This window comes from Pristiophorus japonicus, chromosome 15 (assembly GCF_044704955.1).
Source record: "Pristiophorus japonicus isolate sPriJap1 chromosome 15, sPriJap1.hap1, whole genome shotgun sequence".
Lineage (NCBI taxonomy): Eukaryota > Metazoa > Chordata > Chondrichthyes > Pristiophoridae > Pristiophorus > Pristiophorus japonicus.
Genome location: NC_091991.1, coordinates 74,312,538 through 74,333,984, shown reverse-complemented (window position 1 = coordinate 74,333,984; position 21,447 = coordinate 74,312,538). Strand labels below are relative to the sequence as shown.

The 21,447-nt window shown below is 42.8% G+C and overlaps 1 protein-coding gene across 10 annotated transcripts in view; it reads left to right on the top strand.

Moving 5' to 3' along the window:
• Nucleotides 1-21,447, top strand: part of LOC139280852 (ataxin-7-like protein 1) — a 464,769-nt gene that overhangs the window by 414,857 nt on the left and 28,465 nt on the right. For 9 of the 10 annotated variants that reach the window (XM_070900602.1, XM_070900601.1, XM_070900609.1 and 6 more), the window contains 4 exons: nt 5,405-5,487; nt 5,843-6,099; nt 19,768-19,960; nt 20,078-20,199. In XM_070900602.1, the coding sequence (XP_070756703.1) occupies nt 5,405-5,487; nt 5,843-6,099; nt 19,768-19,960; nt 20,078-20,199 (655 nt within the window). The remainder of the gene's footprint in view (nt 1-5,404; nt 5,488-5,842; nt 6,100-19,767; nt 19,961-20,077; nt 20,200-21,447) is intronic. The other variant, XM_070900603.1, reaches the window with a different exon arrangement.

The window sequence follows — 21,447 nt, the reverse complement described above, 5'->3', positions numbered from 1 at the left end:
GCAGAAAAAACACTTCAGGAGCGGAAGGTGCGACCCGTTTCGGGCAGAAGTAAATTTCGGCCCTGCTGTCTTTCGGATGAGATGTTAAACTGAGGCCCCTGTGCCTGCTTAGGTGTACGTACGTAAAATATCCCACTGCACTATTTGGAGTTCTCCCAGTGTTATGGTCAATATTTATCCCTCAACCAACACCACTATAACAAATTATCTGGTCATTTATCTCATTGTGAGAGTTTGCTGTGTGCAAATTGGCTGCTGTGTTTCTCTACATCATAACCATGTACTTCAACTGTACTTCATTGGTTGTGAAGCACTTTGTGATGTGTTGAGGACATGAAAGATGCTATATAAATGGAAGTTCTTTTCTTTGCCATCACCACCTGTAGCTCCTCATTCATATTGAATCATCTGGTACACCTTCCTGTAACTCACTGTCTAAATCCCTTAGGATGGATATACCTCTGCTGCTGCTTGTATCGGAAGGAGTGGCTGTTACAGGGTGCTGCCATTCTTGGAAGGCACTGGGACCTGTCACTGTTTGCTGTGACACATCTACAGAATGTGAAGAGCAACATAAGTTAAGTTGCTGACTGCATGACACCATTTTAAATATTCATTACTTGAGAATAAACTGTGCAACCTGGCCTTGTCCTTGAGTGTATGCCTGTGGGACAAAGAATGAGTGCATGAATAGAGTGAGATGGAAGAACATGAGATGGATGGTAATGGTCTCGAGACCGGGGGCAGTCTGTCAGCTTCATCTTACTGTACTCCGTCTATGTCCTCTGGGCCAATGGTCTCCAAAATGTCATCATCATGCAGTAAAGGGCTTGATCTTTTCATGGGCCACTTCTAGTGCACGTTTTCCCTCTTCCATTATATGGCATCACAGCCTGCAAGCAAAGAAGCAAACTTGAGCGGTTCGAAGTGAGAGTCAAGTAGCCATCCTGCAGTCCATCTTTGGTGTCTTTTCATGTGTAAGCATCATATAGAAGGATTGTATAGGGTTAAACTCAGGAAATGAATGTGGAAAGAGTTAGGGGTGTGAGTTGCTGCTGCAGAATCAATGTGCATTATAAGCAATAAACGTGGACTCAAAGATAGTGTGAGGGGGAGGAAATGCATTATAGCATACGGACTGTCCAGCTACTTAGCATAAGGTAATGGTTGGTATTTTAAAATATCTCAAAATCTGAAGTTTTTGGTGAAAATAATTAGGAAAGCACATTGACTCGGTGTTTTACTTCTGCGAAAGATATCTGACACATACAGTACACAAGCAAGGAAGTTATGCTAAACTCTTATAAATTGTGGGTTAGGTCTCAAATTGAGTATTGTGTCCAATTCTGGGCAATGCACTTTAGCAAGGATGCAGAGGAGATTTACCAGAATAGTTCAAGGGTTGAGGGACTTCAGTTATGTGGAGAGACTGGAGAAGTTGGGATTGTTAGAGCAAAGAAGTTTAAGGGGAGATTTGATCGAGGCATTCAAAATTATAACGGGTTTTAATAGAGTAAATAAGGAGAAACACCTTCCACTGGCAGGTGAGTCGGTAACCAGAGGTCACAGATTTAAGAAAACCAGAGGGGAGATGAGGAGAATTCTTTTTACACAGCGAGTTATGATGATCTGGAATGCGCTGCTTGAAAGAGTGGTGGAAGAAGATTCAATAATAATTTTCAAAAGGGAATTGAATAGATACTTGAAAAGGAAAAATTTTCAGGGGAGTGGGACTGATTGGATAGCTTTTTCAAAGAACTGGCATGATGGGCCGTATGGCCTCCTGTTCTGTAAGAACACAAGAACATATGAAATAGGAGCAGGAGTAGTCCATTTGGCCCCTCGAGCCTGCCCCATTCAATAAAATCAAGGCTGATCTGATCATAGACTCAACTCCACTTCCCTGTCCGCTCCCCATAACCCTTTACTCCCTTATCGTGCAAAAATCTGTCTATCTCCACCTTAAATATATTCAATGACCCAGCGTCCACAGCTCTCTGTGGTAGAGAATTCCACAGATTTACAACCCTCTGAGAGAAGAAATTCCTCCTCATCTCAGTTTTAAATGGGCGACCCCTTATTCTGAAACTATGCCCCCTAGTTCTAGATTCCCCCATGAGTGGAAACATCATCTCTGCAACTACCTTGTCGAGCCCCCTCATTATCTTATATGTTTCGATAAGATCACCTCTCATTCTTCTGAACTCCAATGAGTATAGGCCCAACCTGCTGAACCTTTCTTCATAAGTCAACCCCTTCACCTCAGGAATCAACCGAGTGAACCTTCTTTGAACTGCCTCCTTAAATAAGGAGACCAAAACTGTACACAGTACTCTAGGTGTGGCCTCACCAATACCCTGTACAGTTGTAGCAGGACTTCTCTACTTTTATACTCTATCCCCCTTGCAATAAAGGTCAACATTCCATTTGCCTTCCTGATCACTTGCTGTACCTGCATACTAACTTTTTGTGTTTCATGTACCAGGACCCCAAGGTCTCTCTGTACTGCAGCATTTTGTAATTTTTCTCCATTTAAATAATAATTAGCTTTTTTATTTTTTCTGCCAAAGTGAATAAACTCACAATTTCCCACATTATACTCCATCTGCCAAATTTTTGGTCACTCACTTAACCTATCTATATCCCTTTGCAGATTTTTTGTGTCCTCCTCACAGCTTGTTTTCCTACCCATCTTTGTATCATCAGCATTACACTCGGTCCCTTCATCCAAATCATTAATATAGATTGTAAATAGTTGAGGCCCTAGCGTTACTGTTTCCTAACCGTAAAATGGCCCATTGATCCCTACACTCTGTTTTCTGTTACAGTTAGCCAATCCTCTATCCATATTACCCCCGATCCCGTGAACTTTCATCTTGTGCAGTAACCTTTTACGTGGCACCTTATCGAATGCCTTCTGGAAATCCAAATACACCACATCCACTGGTCCCCCCCCTTATCCACCCTGCTTGTTACCTCCTCAAGGAACTCCAGCAAATTTGTCAAACATGATTTCCTTTCATAAAACCATGCTGACTCTGCTTGACTAAATTATGTTTTTCCAAATGTCCTGCTACTGCTTCCTTAATAATGAACTCCAGCATTTTCCCAACAACAGATGTTAGGCTAATCGGTCTATAGTTTCATGCTTTCTGTCTGCTTCCCCAGAATCCATGGAATTTTGGTAGATTACAACCAGTGCATCCACTATCTCTGCAGTCACCTCTTTTAAGACCCTAAGATGCAAGCCATCAGGTCCAGGGGACTTGTCCACCTTTAGTCCCATTATTTTACCGAGTACTTCTTTAGTGACAGTGATTGTTTTAAGTTCCTTCTTCCCTATAATCCCTTGATTATCCATTATTGGGACATTTTTAGTGTCTTCTACCAGGAAGACCGATACAAAATATTTGTTCAAAGTCTCTGCCATTTCCCTGTTCCCCATTATTAATTCCCCAGTCTCATCCTCTAAAGGATTAACATTTACTTTAGCCATTCTTTCCTTTTTATATACCTGTAGAAACTCTTACTATTTGTTTTTATATTTCTTGCTAGTTTACTTTCATAATCTATCTTTCCTCTCTTTATTATTTTTTTAGTTCCTTGCTGTTTTTTAAAAGTTTCCCAATCCTCTGGCCTCCCACTAATCTTGGCCACTTTGTATGCCATTGTTTTCAATTTGATACCATCCTTTATTTCCTTAGTTAGCCATGGATGGTTATCCCTTAAAGTCTCTCCTTCTCATTGGAATATATTTTTGTTGAGAGTTATGAAATATCTCCTTGAATGTCTGCCACTGCTCATCAACCGACTTTCATCTATTTTCCCAATCCACTTTAGCCAACTAGGTCTTCATACCTTTGTAGTCTCCTTTATTTAAGCTTAGGACACTGGTTTGAGATCCAACTTTCTCACCCTCCAACTGAATTTGAAATTCAACCATGCTATGATCACTCTTTCCTAGAGGATCCTTTACTAGCAGATCATTTATTAATCCTGTCTCATTACACAGCACCAGATCTAAGATAGCCTGCTCCCTGGTTGGTTCTGCAACGTACTGTTCAAGGAAACTATCCCGAATACACTCTATGAAATCTTCCTCAAAGCTGCCCTGGCCAATATGATTTGCCCACCAAATGAAGGTTAAAATTGCCCATGATTATTGCCGTTCCTTTTTTACAAGCCTCCATTATTTTTTGATTTATACTCCATCCAACAGTGTGGCTACTGTTAGGGGGCCTATAGACCATGTCCACCAATGACTTCTTCCCTTTATTATTCCTTATCTCCACCCATACTGATTCTACATCTTGATCTTCTGAGCCAATATCATTTCTCACTACTGTACTGATCTCATCCTTTATTAACTGAGCTACCCTACCTCCTTTTCCTTTCTGTCTATCCTTCCGAATTGTCAAATACCCCTGAATATTTAGTTCCCAGCCTTGGTCACCTTGCAACCACGTCTCTGCAACAGCTATCACATCATTCCCATTTATATCTATTTGTGCCATCAACTCATCTATTTTGTTACGAATGCTGCGAGCATTCAGATAAATAGCTTTTAATTTTATTTTTTTACCGTTTTTCCCTGCTTTGACCCCACTTTCTGATACACTCTTATGTTTATACATTCTGTCCCTTCCTGTCACGCCCTGGTTATCATTTCCCCCAGTGCTACCCTGCTCTATTGCCTGCTCCCTGCTTTTTGACTTTTTAAATTTCGCTCACCTGAGCTCTCTCCCCCTCCCCCCCCCCCCCCCCCATGATACTGATGTTCATAATAAACGACAATAATAATTTAACTGTTACAAATGCAGGTGGTAGGAGATCATCTTGTATCTCTGTGGTGACTGTTTTCAGTTCTGCATGCTGTGGTGTGCCTGCTTCATGCATGGTGGATTTAATCGTTGCTTTTCAACTGAGCTGTGTGTGGAGATGTATTCCACTGGGCATCGACATGATCCTATTTGTATCAACACGGAGTCCAACTTAATGGCATGTCCACATCTGAAGTGTTGTGGCTGGAAAGTGAAGGAGCTTCAGTTACTGAACGAGCTTTCCTGGCTACTGGTTCGTGACTACACAAAAAGAGATCCATACAAAAAGGTTAAACAAATATGAGCAGTTTACAAGATTGAAGTGGAACGCTTGACAGCTGTTTGAACGTGCCTCACGTATCAGTTCAGATTTGTAGGCTCAGTAATGCTTCATTTTAAGCAGAATATTAACAAACTTGATCATTTGGAGCATTTTTGCCTCAGCTGGAACATTATAAACTTCTGTGATTTTGTGTGATTTTTTTTTAATCAACTCAGCTGTAGATATTGTGGGAAAATCTCAATTTGCCTGGTCGTGGTCAGCAGTCATTGTACTGAATGCAGTTTATTTTTTATTTCAACAGAGAGGGAATTTGACCCCAACAGACATTGTGGTGTTCTGGATCCTGAGACAAAGAAACCATGTACAAGATCACTCACGTGCAAGGTATTCCTTTTGCTCAAAATGATTGGCGGATTTATTTTTCGATTTTTGTATTGGAATTTTTAGAATGGAAGTCTACTTTGTAGCCTGTTATTGCATGTGCATGTAAAAATGCATGTGTGCATCAATGCTATATCTCTGACTAAGAATTTGAGTTTGAAGTCATTTTTAACAAAACGACAGCCCCCGCACAACAAAAATGTTAGAAGCGGTTTGAAATATTTCAACAATATAGTACAGCACAATATTTACAACTAAGCTAATTCCTTTCAAACTACCTCATGATTACAAGCAGCATTTTGCCCAAGACATTGTACTTGGTATTCCTTTCATATTTTTTATTCTGGTTTCTGCACAGACTCATTCACTTAATCATCGGAGAGCAGTGCCAGGCCGAAGGAAACAATTTGACATTCTTCTCGCTGAACACAAAGCTCGCTCCAAGGAGAAAGAAACTGTAAAAGACAAGGAACACCTACAAGTGTCAAAGGAAACTCACCAGAGCCAGTCAATGCCTACACAAGAGCAGGTCACAGGAGGGTTAACAAGCCCTGGTTTGGAGCCTAAGGTTACATCGCCAGCAAAATCGAGACTGCTGAATACTGCCCTTGCTAGGTGAGTTGCAATATGATTTAATTGTTTGTTTACAATTGTCAATACTGCCGCTGTAACTGCTCAACGTGCTTATCCATTGATTGCAAGCTGCATATGTATCATGTGTATATGCTTCTGCTTACAATGCCATTCTGAATTTCAACAGAAACTGGAGTGCACATTTACCTGTCGGCATGAATCTGCCGGCCCAGGATAACATCACTCATGCCACTAAACAGATGGGGCAGTTTCAGTATACATGACGTTGTGTTGTGCATTTTACTCTGGGCACTCTCGTCAGCTCCAGCTATTAGACCGGATTGGATGCAACATTACTCCAGCACATAGGCATGTACTTCACCATGGGTTGAGGCAGAACAGCTGAACCACAGTGCAACTCGGGTGCTCTGTCCCAGTGTTTGTGCACTGAACCTATGCAACTACAAATGCCGCGCAAGAATTCCAGAATAACAAGCACGCTTAAGCTGCCTTAAAGCACGTTGGTCGAATCGGGGAGAGGAGGAAATGTGCAATTTCACTGCCAGCTGGACAGAGAAAAGGAACAGCTGTATTTCATTGGCTCGGATTTTCCGGGGCCTATGACCGCGTAGGCACAAGCGCGAAAGTGCCCCATGATGTGCATGCGCAGAAACCCGGAACTTGCAATCGGTCGGGTTTCAGCTTGACAGATCATACGAAGCTGCTGGAAATGAACATTCGCTATTTTCCCAACTACTGCCCAGCGAATGCCCACAAAACCCTTACACCAGCGTAAAGGTTTAAATAAATCTTTAACCGTACAAAAACATTTCAAATTAGTTTAAATTTACTTTTCAAAAAATTTAGTTTTTGTTTTAAATGTATAATTATGCTTTTGGGGATTCCGTACATAAATTGAATCACCATAAGCATAATGGAAATTCCCCTTTGTGATTGGTTGGGCCGGCCCACGTGATCCCAGGGACGCTTGCGAACTGCCTGCGCCCCGGGATACGTGGGCCTTTAAGTAGGCGTATGCATGCAGGCCCACGAGCACGTGTCTTCGAAGGTACGGAGGCACCCGGTAGGTGCGGAGTTTACTTGCAGTTCGGAGGCATTCGCCCACGGGAAACCTCCGACTGCAATCTCCAGCCCAATGTCTTGTGCTGCATAACACCACATCAGTAGAAATACTTTTTTTTTTCCTGATGTCTAAAAAAATATAATGAACTCAGCCAAAACTCTAGCCTGTAAAAAAAAAGTGGCTTAGCCAATTATACTTTTGAAATAAGTAATAAAATGAAATGAATATTTGGAAAACATTTTCTGCAAATTATTATTACACATCAGTCCTTTACAACAGTAACTTCAAAAAAATCCCCCAAAATCTATAATGGTTTGTACCTGAACAAAATGTGTATTCGTTAGTTGTTTCAAGCATACCGTGGGTAATAATCATTACATTGAAAAACTCAAGGGACAAGCTATATGGATTCCTGTTCATTGAAGAGAGCATCACATCATCCATCGGACCTTCCTCTTGCTGTGAGCTGTGTATCACTCTCATGCCTCTTCCTTCAGTTCACTGCTCCTGCTTGTGAGAGAGATTTACTGCACAGTATGCTGTCTGTTTTTAGTGTGTCTGCCAGAGATTTTGAAGTATACGCTGAGTGTTAGTTTCTTTAGTTTGTATGAATGCTGGCTTTAGATTCTGCGTAAGTTGCAGAAAGACCCTTCCTGTTACTGGTCGAAACTGTGGTTGATACTCTGCCCTCAGTCACAGCTTCATTTCATGAAGATTCTGTCATGGAATAGTTAACCATCCATCCATGTGTAAAATGCATACCAATGTATCCAAATGTGTCACATTATGGGCTTTCAATTAACTGACGATAGGTGAATTGGTCTCTGGGCAGTTTGAATAGAGATATATTCTATTCAAGGGCACTCTGTTACATATGCTATTAGTATAGAATCATAGAATGGTTACAGCACAGGAGAAGGCCATTCGACCCGTCGAGCCCATGCCGACTCTCAGCTAGTCTCACTCCCCTGCTCTTTCCCTGTAGTCCTGCAATTTTTTTCCTTCAGATACTAATCCAACTGCCTTTGGAGTTACTTTGAGCACTTTACAGCCTTCCAGGCTCAACATCGACTTCAACAATTTCAGACCATAATCTCTGCCCACATTTTGTTCCCTTTCCTTGCTTTCTTTTTTAACAAAAACTCCTCCCCCCCCCCCCCCCCACCGCCTTTATTTTTAGTTTGTTTCTCTCTGATTACCAGCTGCCACGGAAAACATTCTGCCATTCACACGCTATCTAGACTCACCTTTTGTTTCCTAACTTGCGCTATTACCATCTCATTTCAGCCCATTATCCCCTTTGTCTCTCAAATTTCTTCTGCCTTCCACCCTATCACAGACCTTCCCTTTTGGTCTTTCCACACCACCCCCCCCCTCCCCTCCCTTTCAGGGCCCCAGCACTTCCTTAAGAATCTGTTACATTTCGAACTTGCCAGTTTTGATGAAAGATCTTCGACCTGAAACGTTAACTCTGTTTCTCTCTCCACAAATGCTGCCTGACCCGCTGAGATTTCCAGCATCTTCTGTTTTTATCCCTCTTGAAAGTTAAGATTGAGTCTGCCTCCACCACCCTTTCAGGCAGATCTTAACCACTCGCTGCGTAAAAAAGTTTTTTTCTTATGTCGCCTTTGGTTCTTTTGACAGTCACCTTAAATCTGTGTCCTCTGGTTCTCGACCATTTTGCCAATGGGAACAGTTTCTCTCTATCTACTCTGTCCAGACCCCTCATGATTTTGAACACCTCTATCAAATATTCTCTGCTCCAAGGAGAAAAACCCCAGCTTCTCCAGTCTATCAACGTAACTGAAGTCCCACATTCCTGGAATCATTCTCGTAAATCTTTTCTGCACCCTCTATAAGAACATCACATCCTTCCTAAAGTGTGGAGCCCAGAATTGGACACCATACTCCAGTTGGGGCCGAACCAGTATTTTATACAGGTTCATCATAATTTCCACACTTTTGTACTTTATACCTCTACTTATGAAGCCCAGGATCCCATAAGCTTTTCTATCTGCTTTCTCAACCTGCCACTTTCAATGATTTATGTACACATACTCCCAGATCTCTCTGTCCGTGCACTCCCTTTAGGATTGTACCATTTAGTTTATATGTCCTCTCCTCATTCTTTCTACCAAAATGCTTCACCTCACATTTTTCTGCGTTAAATTTCTGTCTGTCTTCCTGAAGTCTATCACACTCCTCCTGACTATTCACTATACTTCCAAGTTTTGTGTCATCTGCAAATTTTGAAATTATGCCCTGGACACCCATGTCCAAGTCATTAATATATATATATATTTTATTTTTTGCCTGTATCTATCTGCGTGCACATTTTGCTGCCGCTCTAGACCCGAGCCATTGACTTCTTTTTACAATTCCTTCTCCCGCTTTTTCTTTCTTTCCCTCGCTGGTTAGTATCTAATGTCGTTATGCCACCTCTCATCTCTCCTCTCTCATATACTCTGTCCTCCAAAATCCCTACACCAACATTTCATTACTTTACCAACTTCCTGAACTTGTGCCGCTGCCCCAGACTTGACTCCCTTTTAGACAAGCCTGCAGCTTCCCTCTGTGCCTCTCTTGGCATTCGCCAAAGGGCCCACCGAGGCACTCGTCGCTGTCTCCACACAAGCAGCAACCCCAACTGTCCCATCCTACTCTCTCACCAACCTCACCGGCCAGCATGCCCAGGGAGGGCTAACCTTGCAAATCTCCTGCCCGTATAACTCATCCCTCTAAGCACTGACCCCGTGTATGCTGGCAGTAGATCAGCCATCACGGATCCTCTCAAAATATCCTTGCAGAATATTCACTCACTTACAAACAAGGCCTTTGCCATCCATGACCTTATCGTGGATGACTGCATCGACATCATGGCACTAACGGAAACTTGGCTGAGGGATAATGACACACGACCTTTAATCGAAGCCTCCCCTCCTGGCTATACTTCCCACCACTTGCCCCACCCAGACTGCCATGGTGGGGGGTAAAGCTCTCATCTCCAAATTATACCTTGGTTTGTCCCCCTGCTCCTCCACCACTTTCTTATCTTTTGAACATCTCGTCTTATTCCATCCCTCTCATCTCTCATTCAGAATTCTTGTTCTCTACTGCCCACTCAAATATGATAAAAACTTTTATCACGGATACATCCTCACTGCTTTCCTCCCTCAGCCTATGCACCGAGCGACTTCTCATCCTCGGTGACTTCAATCTCCATCTCAATTCATCATGCTCTCTGTCCTCTGAGTTCATTACCCTCCTGTCCTCCCTTAATCTCTCCCTCCATGTAAATTCCTCAACCCATATTCACGGCCAGCCCCTTGACCTTGCAATCTCTCATGGCCTCGCTATTCCAGCTGTGTCAATTAAATAAAGCCATCTCTGACCATTTCCTTGTATCGCTCTCGATCCACATTCCCCTTCCCCCATCCAACCCTACTTCCTTCTGCATCGCCCCTGGAAAAAACTCTCCAAACTCTCTTACAACTGCACATCAACTCAAAACTGTCCAGCTGTTGACCCTCTTTTAACAATGACATTTCTGCAGCCACCGGTCTGCTCAACCACACCCTCACCACCACCTTTGATACCCTAGTCCCTATTAAAAAGATTACTCTCTCCCACACTGGCTGTTCCCCCTGGTACAGCCCTCATCTTCGCTTCCTTAAGTCAAAAGGGCGCAAACTTGAACGGATGTGGTGGACAACTGGTTTAACCATTCACCGCCAGATCTGGCTCGAACGGTTAAAACATTATCAGTTTCGACTCTTGTCTACAAAAACTGCTCACTATTCCCCAGCTACTATTCTCCACTGCCAACCCCTGTCTCCACCACACTCACCTTCAACAACAAGTGTGAGGAGCTCATGGACTTCTTTGTCTCAAGATGGAGACCTTCCGATCAGCTGCCTCTGTGAGTTCCCTTCCTTCACCTCGACTACAGGGTCAAACTTCATCTGAGGCTCCCACCTGCCCTAGCCCTAAAATCTCATCTTTTTCTAATTTCTCTTTGATCTCCCCTCTTGATCTCTCCTCACTCATCTTGTCCATGAGACCCACTTCCTGCTCCCTTGACCCTCTTCCACTAAACTGCTGACCATCCAACTTCCTTTTTTGGCTCCAGAAGAACACAAGAAATAGGAGCAGGAGTAGGCCGTTTGACCCCTCGAGCCTGCTCCGCCATTTAATAAGATCATGGCTGATGTGATCATGGACTCAGCTCCACTTCCCTGCCCGCTCCCCATAACCCTTTATTCCCTTATCACTATAAAACCTGTCTATCTCTGCCTTAAATATATTCAATGGCCCAGCCTTCACAGCTCTCTGGGGCAGAGAATTCCTCAGATTTAAAACTCTCTGAGAGAAGAAATTCCTCCTCATCTCAGTTTTAAATGGGCGGCCCCTTATTCTGAGACTATGTCCCCTAGTTTTAGTTTCCCCCATGAGTGGAAATAGCCTCTCTGCATCCAACTTGTCGAGCCCTTTCATTATTTTATATGTTTCGATAAGTTCACCTCTCATTCTTCTGAACTCCAATGAATACAGGCCCAACCTGCTGAACCTTTCTTCATAAGTCAACCCCTTCATCTCAGGAATCAACCGAGTGAACCTTCTCTGAACAGCCTCCAATGCAAGTGTATCGTTTCTTAAATACTGAGACTAAAACTGCACGCAGTACTCCAGGTGTGGCCTCACTAATATTCTGTACAGTTGTAGTAGGACTTATCTGCTTTTATACTCCATCCCCCTTGCAATAAAGGCCAACATTCCATTTGCCTTCCTGATTACTTGCTGAACCTACATGCTAACTTTTTGTGTTTCATGCATAAGGACCCCTAGGTCCCTCTGTACTGAAGCACTTTGTAATTTTTCTCCGTTTAAATTTAAATTTGCTTTTCTATTTTTTTCTGCCAAAGTGGATAACCTCACATTTTCCTACATTATATTTTCCTACATTATACTCTATCTGCCAAATTTTTGCCAACTCACTTAGCCTGTCTATATCCCTTTGCAGATTTTTTGTGTCCTCCTCACAATTTGCCTTCACGCCCATCTTTGTATTATCAGCAAACTTGGCTACATTACACTCGCTCCCTTCATCCAAGTCATTAATATAGATTGTAAATAGTTGAGGCCCCAGCACCGATCCCTGCAGCACCCCACTAGTTACTGTTTGCCAACCGGAAAACGACCTGTTTATCCCGACTCTCTGTTTTCTGTTAGTTAGCCAATCCTCTATCCATGCTAATATATTACCCCCAACCCCGTGAACTTTTATCTTGTGCAGTAACCTTTTATGTGGCACCTTATCGAATGCCTTCTGGAAATTCAAATACACCTCATCCACTGGTTGCCCCTTATCCACCCTGCTCGTTACATCCTCAAAGATCTCCAGCAAATTTGTCAAACATGATTTCTCTTTCATAAAACCATGTTGACTCTGCTTGATTGAATTATACTTTTCTAAATGTCCTGCTACTGCTTCCTTAATAATGGACTCCAGCATTTTCCCAATGACAGATTTTAGGCTAACCGGTCTATAGTTTTCTGCTTTCTCACTGCCTCGTTTTTTAAATAAGGGCATTATATTTGCGGTTTTCCAATCCGCTAGAACCTCCTCAGAATTCAGGGAATTTTGGTAGATTACAACCAATGCATCCACTATCTCTGCAACCACTTCTTTTAAGGCCTGAGGATATAAGTCATCAGGTCCAGGGGACTTGTCCCATTATTTTACCGAGTACTACTTCTTTAGTGATAGTGAATGTATTAAGTTCCTCCCTCCCTATAGCCCCTTGATTATCCCCTATTGGGATTTCTTTAGTATTTTCTACTGTGAAGACCGCTAAAAAATATTTGTTCAAAGTCACTGCCATTTCCCTGTTCCCCATTATTAATTCCCCAGTCTCATCCTCTAGGGGACTAACATTTACTTTAGCCACTCTTTTCCTCCCATGTTAGCCGACATTGTTAACAGTCCTCTCTCCTCAGGTACTGTTACCCTGTCCTTCAAATCTGTTGTCATCACCCCTCTCCTCAAAAAAAAACAACCCTTGACCCCATTTTGCTTGCTGGCTACCGCCCCATCTCCAACCTCCCTTTCCTGTCCAAAGTACTTGATCATGTTGTCGCCTCCCAAATCTGTGACCATCTTACCATGAATTCAGTGTTTGAATCCCTTCATTCTGGTTTTTGCCCCTGCCACAGTACCGAAACGTCTCTCATCAAAGTCACAATTAACATCCTTTGTGAGTGTGACAAAGGTAAACTATCCCACCTCCTCGTTCTGGACCTGTCTGCAGCTTTTGACACAGTTGACCACTCCATCCTCCTCCAACACCTCTCCACCATTGTCCAGCTGAGTGGGACTGCACTCGCCTGGTTCCATTCTTATCTATCTAATCGTAGCCAGAAAATCTCCTGCAATGGCTTCTCTTCCCACTCCCGCATAGTTACCTCTGGTGTCACCCAAGGATCTGTCCTTGACCCCCTCTTATTTCTCATCTATATGCTGCCCCTTGGCGATATCATCCGAAAACACAGAGTCAGTCAGTTTCCACATTTATGCAGACGACAGCTCTACCTCTCCACAACTTCTATTCACCCCTGCATGGTATCTAAATTGTCAGATTGCTTTTCCGACATCCAGTACTGGATGAGCAGAAACTTTCTCCAATTCAGTATTGGGAAGATTGAAGCCATTATCTTTGGTCCCGCCAGAAACTGCATTCCCTAACCACTGACTCCATCCCTCTCCCTAGCTTCAATCTGAGGGTGAACAAGACTGTTCGCAACCTAAGTGTCATATTTGACCCTGAAATAAGTTTCTGGCCACATATCCACAGCATAACTAAAACCGCCTTTTTCCACCGCCATAACATTGCTTGCCTCCACCCCTGCTTCAGCTCTTCTGCTGCTGAAACCCTCATTCATGCCTTTGTTACCTCTAGACTTGACTACTTCCTGGCTGGCCTTCCACATTCTACACTACGTAAACTTGAGGTCATCCGAAACTCAGTAGCCCATGTCCTAACTTGAACCAAGTCACGATCATCCATCACCCCTGTGCTTTCTCACCTACATTGGCTCCCGGTTAAACAACGCCTCGATTTCAAGATTCTCATCCTTGTTTACGAATTACTCCATGGCTTTGCCCCTCCCTATCGCTGTAATATTTTTCAACCTCACCACCCCACAAGATGCCTGCGCTCCTCAAATTCTGCCCTCTTGAACATCCCTCATTATCACTGCTCAACCATCGGTGGCCGTGCCTTCAACTGCCTGGGTCCTAAGCTCTGGAACACTCTCCCTAAACCTCTCCTCCTCTCTACCTCTCTTTCCTCCTGTAAGACGCTCCTTAAAACCACTTCTTTAACCAAGCTTTTGGTCATCTGCCTTAATTCCTTCTTTTGTGGCTCGGTGTCAAATGTATCTGTTTCATCTCGTAACACTATTGTGAAGTGCCTTGGGACGTTTTACTACGTTAAAGGCACTATATAAATAAAAGTTATTATTATTAGCAATAAAAGCAGGAGTCCGAGAACCGACCCCTGGGAACACCACTGTATACCTTCCTCCAGTCTGAAAAACAACCGTTCACCACTACTCCCTGTTTCCTGTCACTGAGCCAATCTCGTATCCAGGCTGCCACTGTCTCTTTTATTCCATGGGGTTTAATTTTGCTGGTAAGCCTATTATATGGCAATTTTTCGAATGCCTTTCGGAAATCCATGTACACTACGCCAACCGCATTATCCTCATCAACCCTCTCTGTTACCTGATCAAAAAACTCAAATCAAGTTGGTTGAACACGATTTGCCTTTAACAAATCCGTACTGGCTTTCCTTAATTAATCCACCCCTATCCAAGTGACTGCAAATTCTGTCCCTGATTACTGTTTCTAAAAGCTTCCCCACTACCGTATTTGCAACCTGACATCTGTCATACACAGTTTTTTTGCTTCATCATATTCTCTATCTGTTTCGTCATCCTGGGAGCTCTGACTTTATTGCCCTACCTTTCCCCCTCGTGGGAATGTACCTCAACTGTACCTGAATTATTTCCTTTTTAAAGGCAGCCTGTTGTTCCACTACAGTTTTGCCTGCCAATCTTTGATTCCAGTATTCCTGGGCCAGATCTGTTCTCAACCCACTGAAATTGACCCTCACCCAGTTAAACATTTTTACTCTAGGTTGCTCGCTATCCTTTTCCATAGCTAATCTAAACCTTATGATACTGTGATCACTGTTCCCTAAATGTTCCCCTACTGACACTTGCTCCACTTGACCCACCTCATTCCCAGCAATGCCTGCTTCCTCGTCAGTCCGGAAACATACTGATCAAGAAAGTTCTCCTGAACACAGTTCAGAAATTCTTCCCCCTCTCTGCACTTTACACTATTACTATCCCAGTCTATATTAGGATAGTTGAAGTCCCCCATTATTATTACTCTATTGTTCTTGCACCTCTCTGTAATTTCTCTGCAAATTTGCTCTTCCATATCTATAGAATACACCTAGTAGTGTAATGGCACCTCTATTATTTCTTAACTCTAGCGATATAGATTCTGTCCTTGACCCCTCCAGGACATCCTCTCCAGCACTGTAACATTCTCCTTAACCAATACTGCCACACCACCACCTATCTTTCCTGACTTCCTTATAATCAGGAATATTTAATACCCAATCCTGCCCTTTTTGGAGACAGATCTCAATTATTGACGCAACATCATATTCCCATGTGGCTATTTGTGCCTGCAGCTTGCTTATTTACTTGTTTACTACGCTTCATGTGTTCACATACATATACTGCAAACCCATCTCAGTCTATCCTATATTCTCTCTTAGTTGGACCCCACCAAAATATTTCTTACTTTAGTGCTATCTGTCTCACCCAATCCCAATATTGTGGAGATAGTGGGGTTGCTGTTGCTGCCTCTCTGTTATTTCAGAAATGGTTGGTTTGAGGCCTATGTTGACCCAACCAAGGGGTTTCCGGAGACCCTAAAATGAATGCCATCCTTACCGAGGACTCTGAAACTTGTCCTTCTGCAATTGGTTGCAAAAATGATCTTAATGCTCTTTTCCCTCAGTGGGGGAGTGAAAATCTTGTATCAGGAGTAAAAGCCTGTTGCATGGTTGAGGAGGGTTGAATTTAGGTTGCAATAATTAATAGTAAAACAATGTACTTGAGCCATTCTGAAACGTATTCTGCTCATATTGGGAGCCACATCAATATCACACAGAAATGATTGCAAACAATATCAAAAACCTTGTGCAACTTTCTGTTGGGGAAATTATCCATAATATATAGGGGAGCAAAGAAGGTGAAATACTTTTTCACTGATGGTGTAGTAATCCTTCTTCAAATTGTGTTTACCGGCTTCATTTTGAACGGTGATCTGAATTGAAGATGCATTTCTGATATGTAAGCTTTTCTGTATCGTGCACCTCTTGTGTTTATAAAACAAAAATAACAAATGTCCGTATTTTAATGACTTAAAAAAAAAGGCCAAATCATTGTTAAGACAATTCTTGCTTCATGAAGAAGGTAGTTGATACAAGGAATTTTCATGTGTTCACAGTAATCTAAAATGAATTTTTTTTATTTGATTGATTGGCAAATATTTTGATTTGGCCTCCATCGTTGAAAAGAGCTTAGTGAGTTGGTACGGGTGAGGGGAGAAATGTAAGAGCGAGACAATAGAGCACAGGGAAGGTCACATGATGGGATGATGCGATACTCTCCTAAATGGACAAGCATCTAGAAAAACTTCTCTATGAATGTATTCATGGGATGTGCAGGAGAGCTTAATTTGAGGAATGGTGAGTAATCTGTTGTTTAATTTTAACTACAAAGTTTTTACAAAATTGCAGAGGCTGAAATTGCCCCTTTTTTAAGGCCCTTTACCTCCTCTTAAAGGTACAACCCACCCGTAATTGCCCCAGGCCGGGGGTACAGAAACAGGTTTCCGCCGCGCCCCGACTTTCTGCCCCGTCCGCTGACCCCTTTTCTGCCCCACGGAGGAAATTGCCCTGCAGAAGTGCCGCCGCCGCCGGTTGGTGCCCCCGACAGCTTGGCGAGGCAGGAATCTGCCAGTGGCTGGGCGGTGTGGTCGGCCTTACAGGGGAGGGTGCACCACTGCAGCTGCCATTTTTTTTTTAATTGTCGCTCGGCCACAGGTTCGGCTGGGCCGCCAACAGGCAGCCCGGCACCCCCTCTTGGGTGCTGGGCTGCTGGCCCGGCCGAACCCTTCTCTGGTGGCCCAGTGGGCGCCATGGAAGCCTCACTCAGCCTCGCATTGTCCCTCCCCTTTAACTGAAGGGGAGGAACGTTGATATGCGTCAGCACGGCACGTCCATGCCGCACTGATGTCATCACCGCCATGGACACCGACCTGAGCCCACCCCTACACTGCCTCAAAACAACGCCCCAATCCGCTGCGAGGCGGTATCACAGTTAAAGTGTCGAATTTCCCGCTCTTTCCTCCGACTCCTGCTGGCCGGTAATAATTCAAATTATCTGCCCGAAATGGGGCAGAGGGCAATTTCCCCCCCCATTACCTTCTGTGCATCATTTTGTTCACTTTAGTTCCTTCTCTGCTCTTTCATGTGTGATATTCCAAATCTTGCAGTAATATTAATAAAAATGACACAACGATGAATTTGCCAAAAACCTAAATAAGATATGGGCCATTTTTGTCTGTACCTTTGTGTTCTAATGGAGTTTCTGTTGAATGGAACTATATATAAAAATGCCACAGTTGGGCTTCCCCCACCACCATGGCTTTGCTTGTTAAAGGATCGATACTGGAGCCACAGCGATAAGTCCTGCTTCTCGTTCAATGTCCAGCCTAAACTGAGTTATCTCATTTCTGTTGAGATGGTTGTAGAAGCACGACAATTGGCCTCAGCTTTTTAACTTAGGGAAAGGAAAATCATCCAGGGTTCTGATTACTAACCAGAAACTCCAACTGGATCATGGGCGAGGACACAATCAGGGTTGGTTGTGATGCTGCCTGTGGTCAAATAACCTACGTTCTGGTTCACATTTGGCTGAGGTACTACAGGCAGACTGCTATCTGTGGATTTCTACCCTAGCAGGAAGGCAACATTTTGAGGTGGGGAAGAGGAGAAGATGAGCAGAAAAGGGAGGAAGATATATCGCATTTAATCTCAAATTGTTGTTTCGAAGTGTAGGCTTTTAAAATTTCTCTCCTCTTAAGACCCTCCTTAAAAGCCACCTCTCTGAGTAAGCATTTGGTCATCCCTTCTATCCCTTTCTTTGGCTGAGTGTTCATTCTTTTGGTTATGGCTCTGTGAAGCACTTTGGGACATATTTTTCATTAAAGGTAATATATAAATGTAAGTTTGAAGATGATCTATTAATGTCACTACTGTGCATATTGTTTTATGGCAAGAAATCTAGAATATAAAAGTAGAGATGAATCGATATAAAAGTTTAGTAAGGTCACAGTTGGAGTACTGTGTGCAGTTTTAGGCTTCACACTAGAACTAATATTGAGGCAAGAGCGAGGGTACAGCACCGACTCACTGGGATGCTGCCTTGGTGTGAGGAAATACAAATACGAAGAAAGACTTGAAAACTTGAGGCTACTTTTATTAGAATAAAGGAGATTCTGGGATGATTTGATATAGCTGTTGAAGAATATGATGGAATGTTGAAGGATGTGAAGGCCTTAGAGAAGGTGCAGAAAAGATTTACGGGAATGATTCCAAGGATGAGGAACTTCAGTTACGTTGATAGACTGGAGAAGCTGGGGTTATTCGCCTTGGAGCAGAGAAGTTTGAAAGGAGATATTTGATAGAAGGTGTTCAAAATCAAGAGGGGTCTGGACAGAGTAGATAGCGAGAAACTGTACCCCTTGGCAGAAGGTTCGAGAACCAGAGGACACAGATTTAAGGTGATTGGCAAAAGAACCAAATGCTATTTAAGAAAAAAAATGTTTACACAGCGAGTGGTTAAAATCTGGAATGCACTGCCGCAAAGGATGGTGGAGGCAGACTGAATCTTATCTTTCAAAAGGGAGTTGGATAATTATCTGAAGGGGGAAAAAAATTGCAGGACTACACGGAAAGGGCTGGGGAGTGGGACTAGCTGAGAGTCTGCACGGGCTCGATGGCCCGAATGGCCACCTTCCCTGCTGTATCCATTCTGTGATTCTTTCTATGATTCTAATGGGAAAAAGTAGACAGAAACAGAGCGTTTGCAGAATGAGAGGACAGAAATAAGATTAAATGTAAGGGCAGGGAGCAGGAGAAACCATTTTACACAGAGGGTTATGAGGTTGTGGAATACACTTACCGAAGTCAGTGACTGAAGCAACATTTAAGAATTGCTCAGAAAGGTTGCTGAAGGAAAAGTGAAGAAAAGGATATGGAAGCAAGGTGGGCACGTGGAATTAGTACTACTACTCATGTGGAGGATAAACATCACCATGGACTGGCTGGGCCAAACAGCCTGTTTCTGTGTTGTAATTTCTATGTCATTTTGTGGTCCTATTATTTTTCTACTTTCCAACCCTCTCTTCACCAAAAAGTCAGTACTTAAGATCTGAAATACTCCCTCAAGTTAATTGAATGTTTGTGCTTTACTTTCAGCAGGGGTTCATCTACCAACAGCATAAATAGTATGGGTACTACATCTAACAATGGAACAGTATTGGAACTGCCATTGCCCATAATTGGAGACTTAGCAAGCCGATTATCCAGTGATGAAGGGGAAATGGATGGTGCAGAGGAATCTGAAAAACTGGACTGTCATTATTCTGGACACCACCCGAGGCCACTAGGAGTATGTGGTATATTTTACTTCAATAGTTCATTGATTGTTTTCAATACTTAAATTTCATGTTTTTTTTTTAATCTGAAAATGTGTGGTTTAAAATAATTGCTTTGCATTGTTTTATAGTATTGCACTTTTGGGAGTCGCCTGATGGGCAGAGGTTTCTACGTCTTTGACAGACGATGGGACCGTTTTCGACTGGCACTTAATTCCATGGTAGAAAAGCACCTAAATTCACAGATGTGGAAGTGAGTGCAACATTCACCCTAGTTTATGAGGTTAATGTGACAACAGTTGTGAACAAGAAAGTTATATTTCAGCCCCTGATAAAACACCTAATGAGTCGAAAAATACTTTACTAAAAACACTAATTTTTATGTGACAAACATGAATGCCAAAAGGGTGTGTTTTCACCTCACCCTGGCTGCGGTTTACATTTTATCTAACTTTATATGGATGGTTGAATAATCTGATGGTAATGAGGCTGGTTCATTATTGTTTTTTCAATCGCTGGGTTGCTTATCTGTTGAACTGGGATGAGTCTTGTCAATTCTCAGTTAAGCCATTGGTAGGGGGACTTCGTTCTCAGCAGAGGGAACTATACTTATTGCCCATTATGCCCTGCGTAATGTTGCCTTCCTGCTACTGAATTGTGGTCTTGCAGCCAAATAGGAGTTGATATACTGGACTGCACCACTCATCTGGTCGATGGTCACTAGAAGCAGTGGAGAAAAAAGCCACAAGGTTCAACCCTAATGTCACAGGACTGAGTTATAAGGGTAGATTGCAGAGACCTGCATTATTCTCCTGTGAAAGAGAGTGACTGAGATGACCCAAGGATAAAAGGACACAGGTTCAAACTATAATTAAAAGCAAATTTAGGACTGATGCCAGGAAATTCTTCGCACAAGAATGGAAAACTTAGTAGGGTAGTGGAGGAAAAAAAACCTTGGAATCGTTTAGGAAATTGGATGCTGTGATGGGGAGACTATAGAAACTTTCTGAGTGAATGAACTAAGTTGGCCCAAAGACTTTTCTCATCTTGAGGCAAGGGGGCAAGATGTCTTGTAGAAGGGGGGAGATGGACAAATACTAACTATATACGAATTCAGACGGTCAAAATACACTTCGATATTATTGAAGTATATGTCAACCGAATATAAATAATTCTCTTTCTGATCTTTTAATTAAAAAAGGTTGGTTGCACGTAAGTGTAACGTCACGTTGGCGTTTGCTGTTTTCAGCAATGACTGGACGTGTACAAATCTGTCCAAAGGTGTTTTACTTTTTGATCTTTGTTTTTTATGATCTCACAACACCACACCTGTGCTTCTTCGAACAGAAGGCCAGGCTAAGTGGATCTGTGGGTTCATTTTCATCTGCATTAACAAACACTTCCCTATTGAGCTGCTGGTAGAATGCAGCTATCAGTAAGGTGGGCTCCCAAATTCTGAGGTGAGACTTCCAGTTTTTCCCTAGGGTCAACAGAGAAAGGA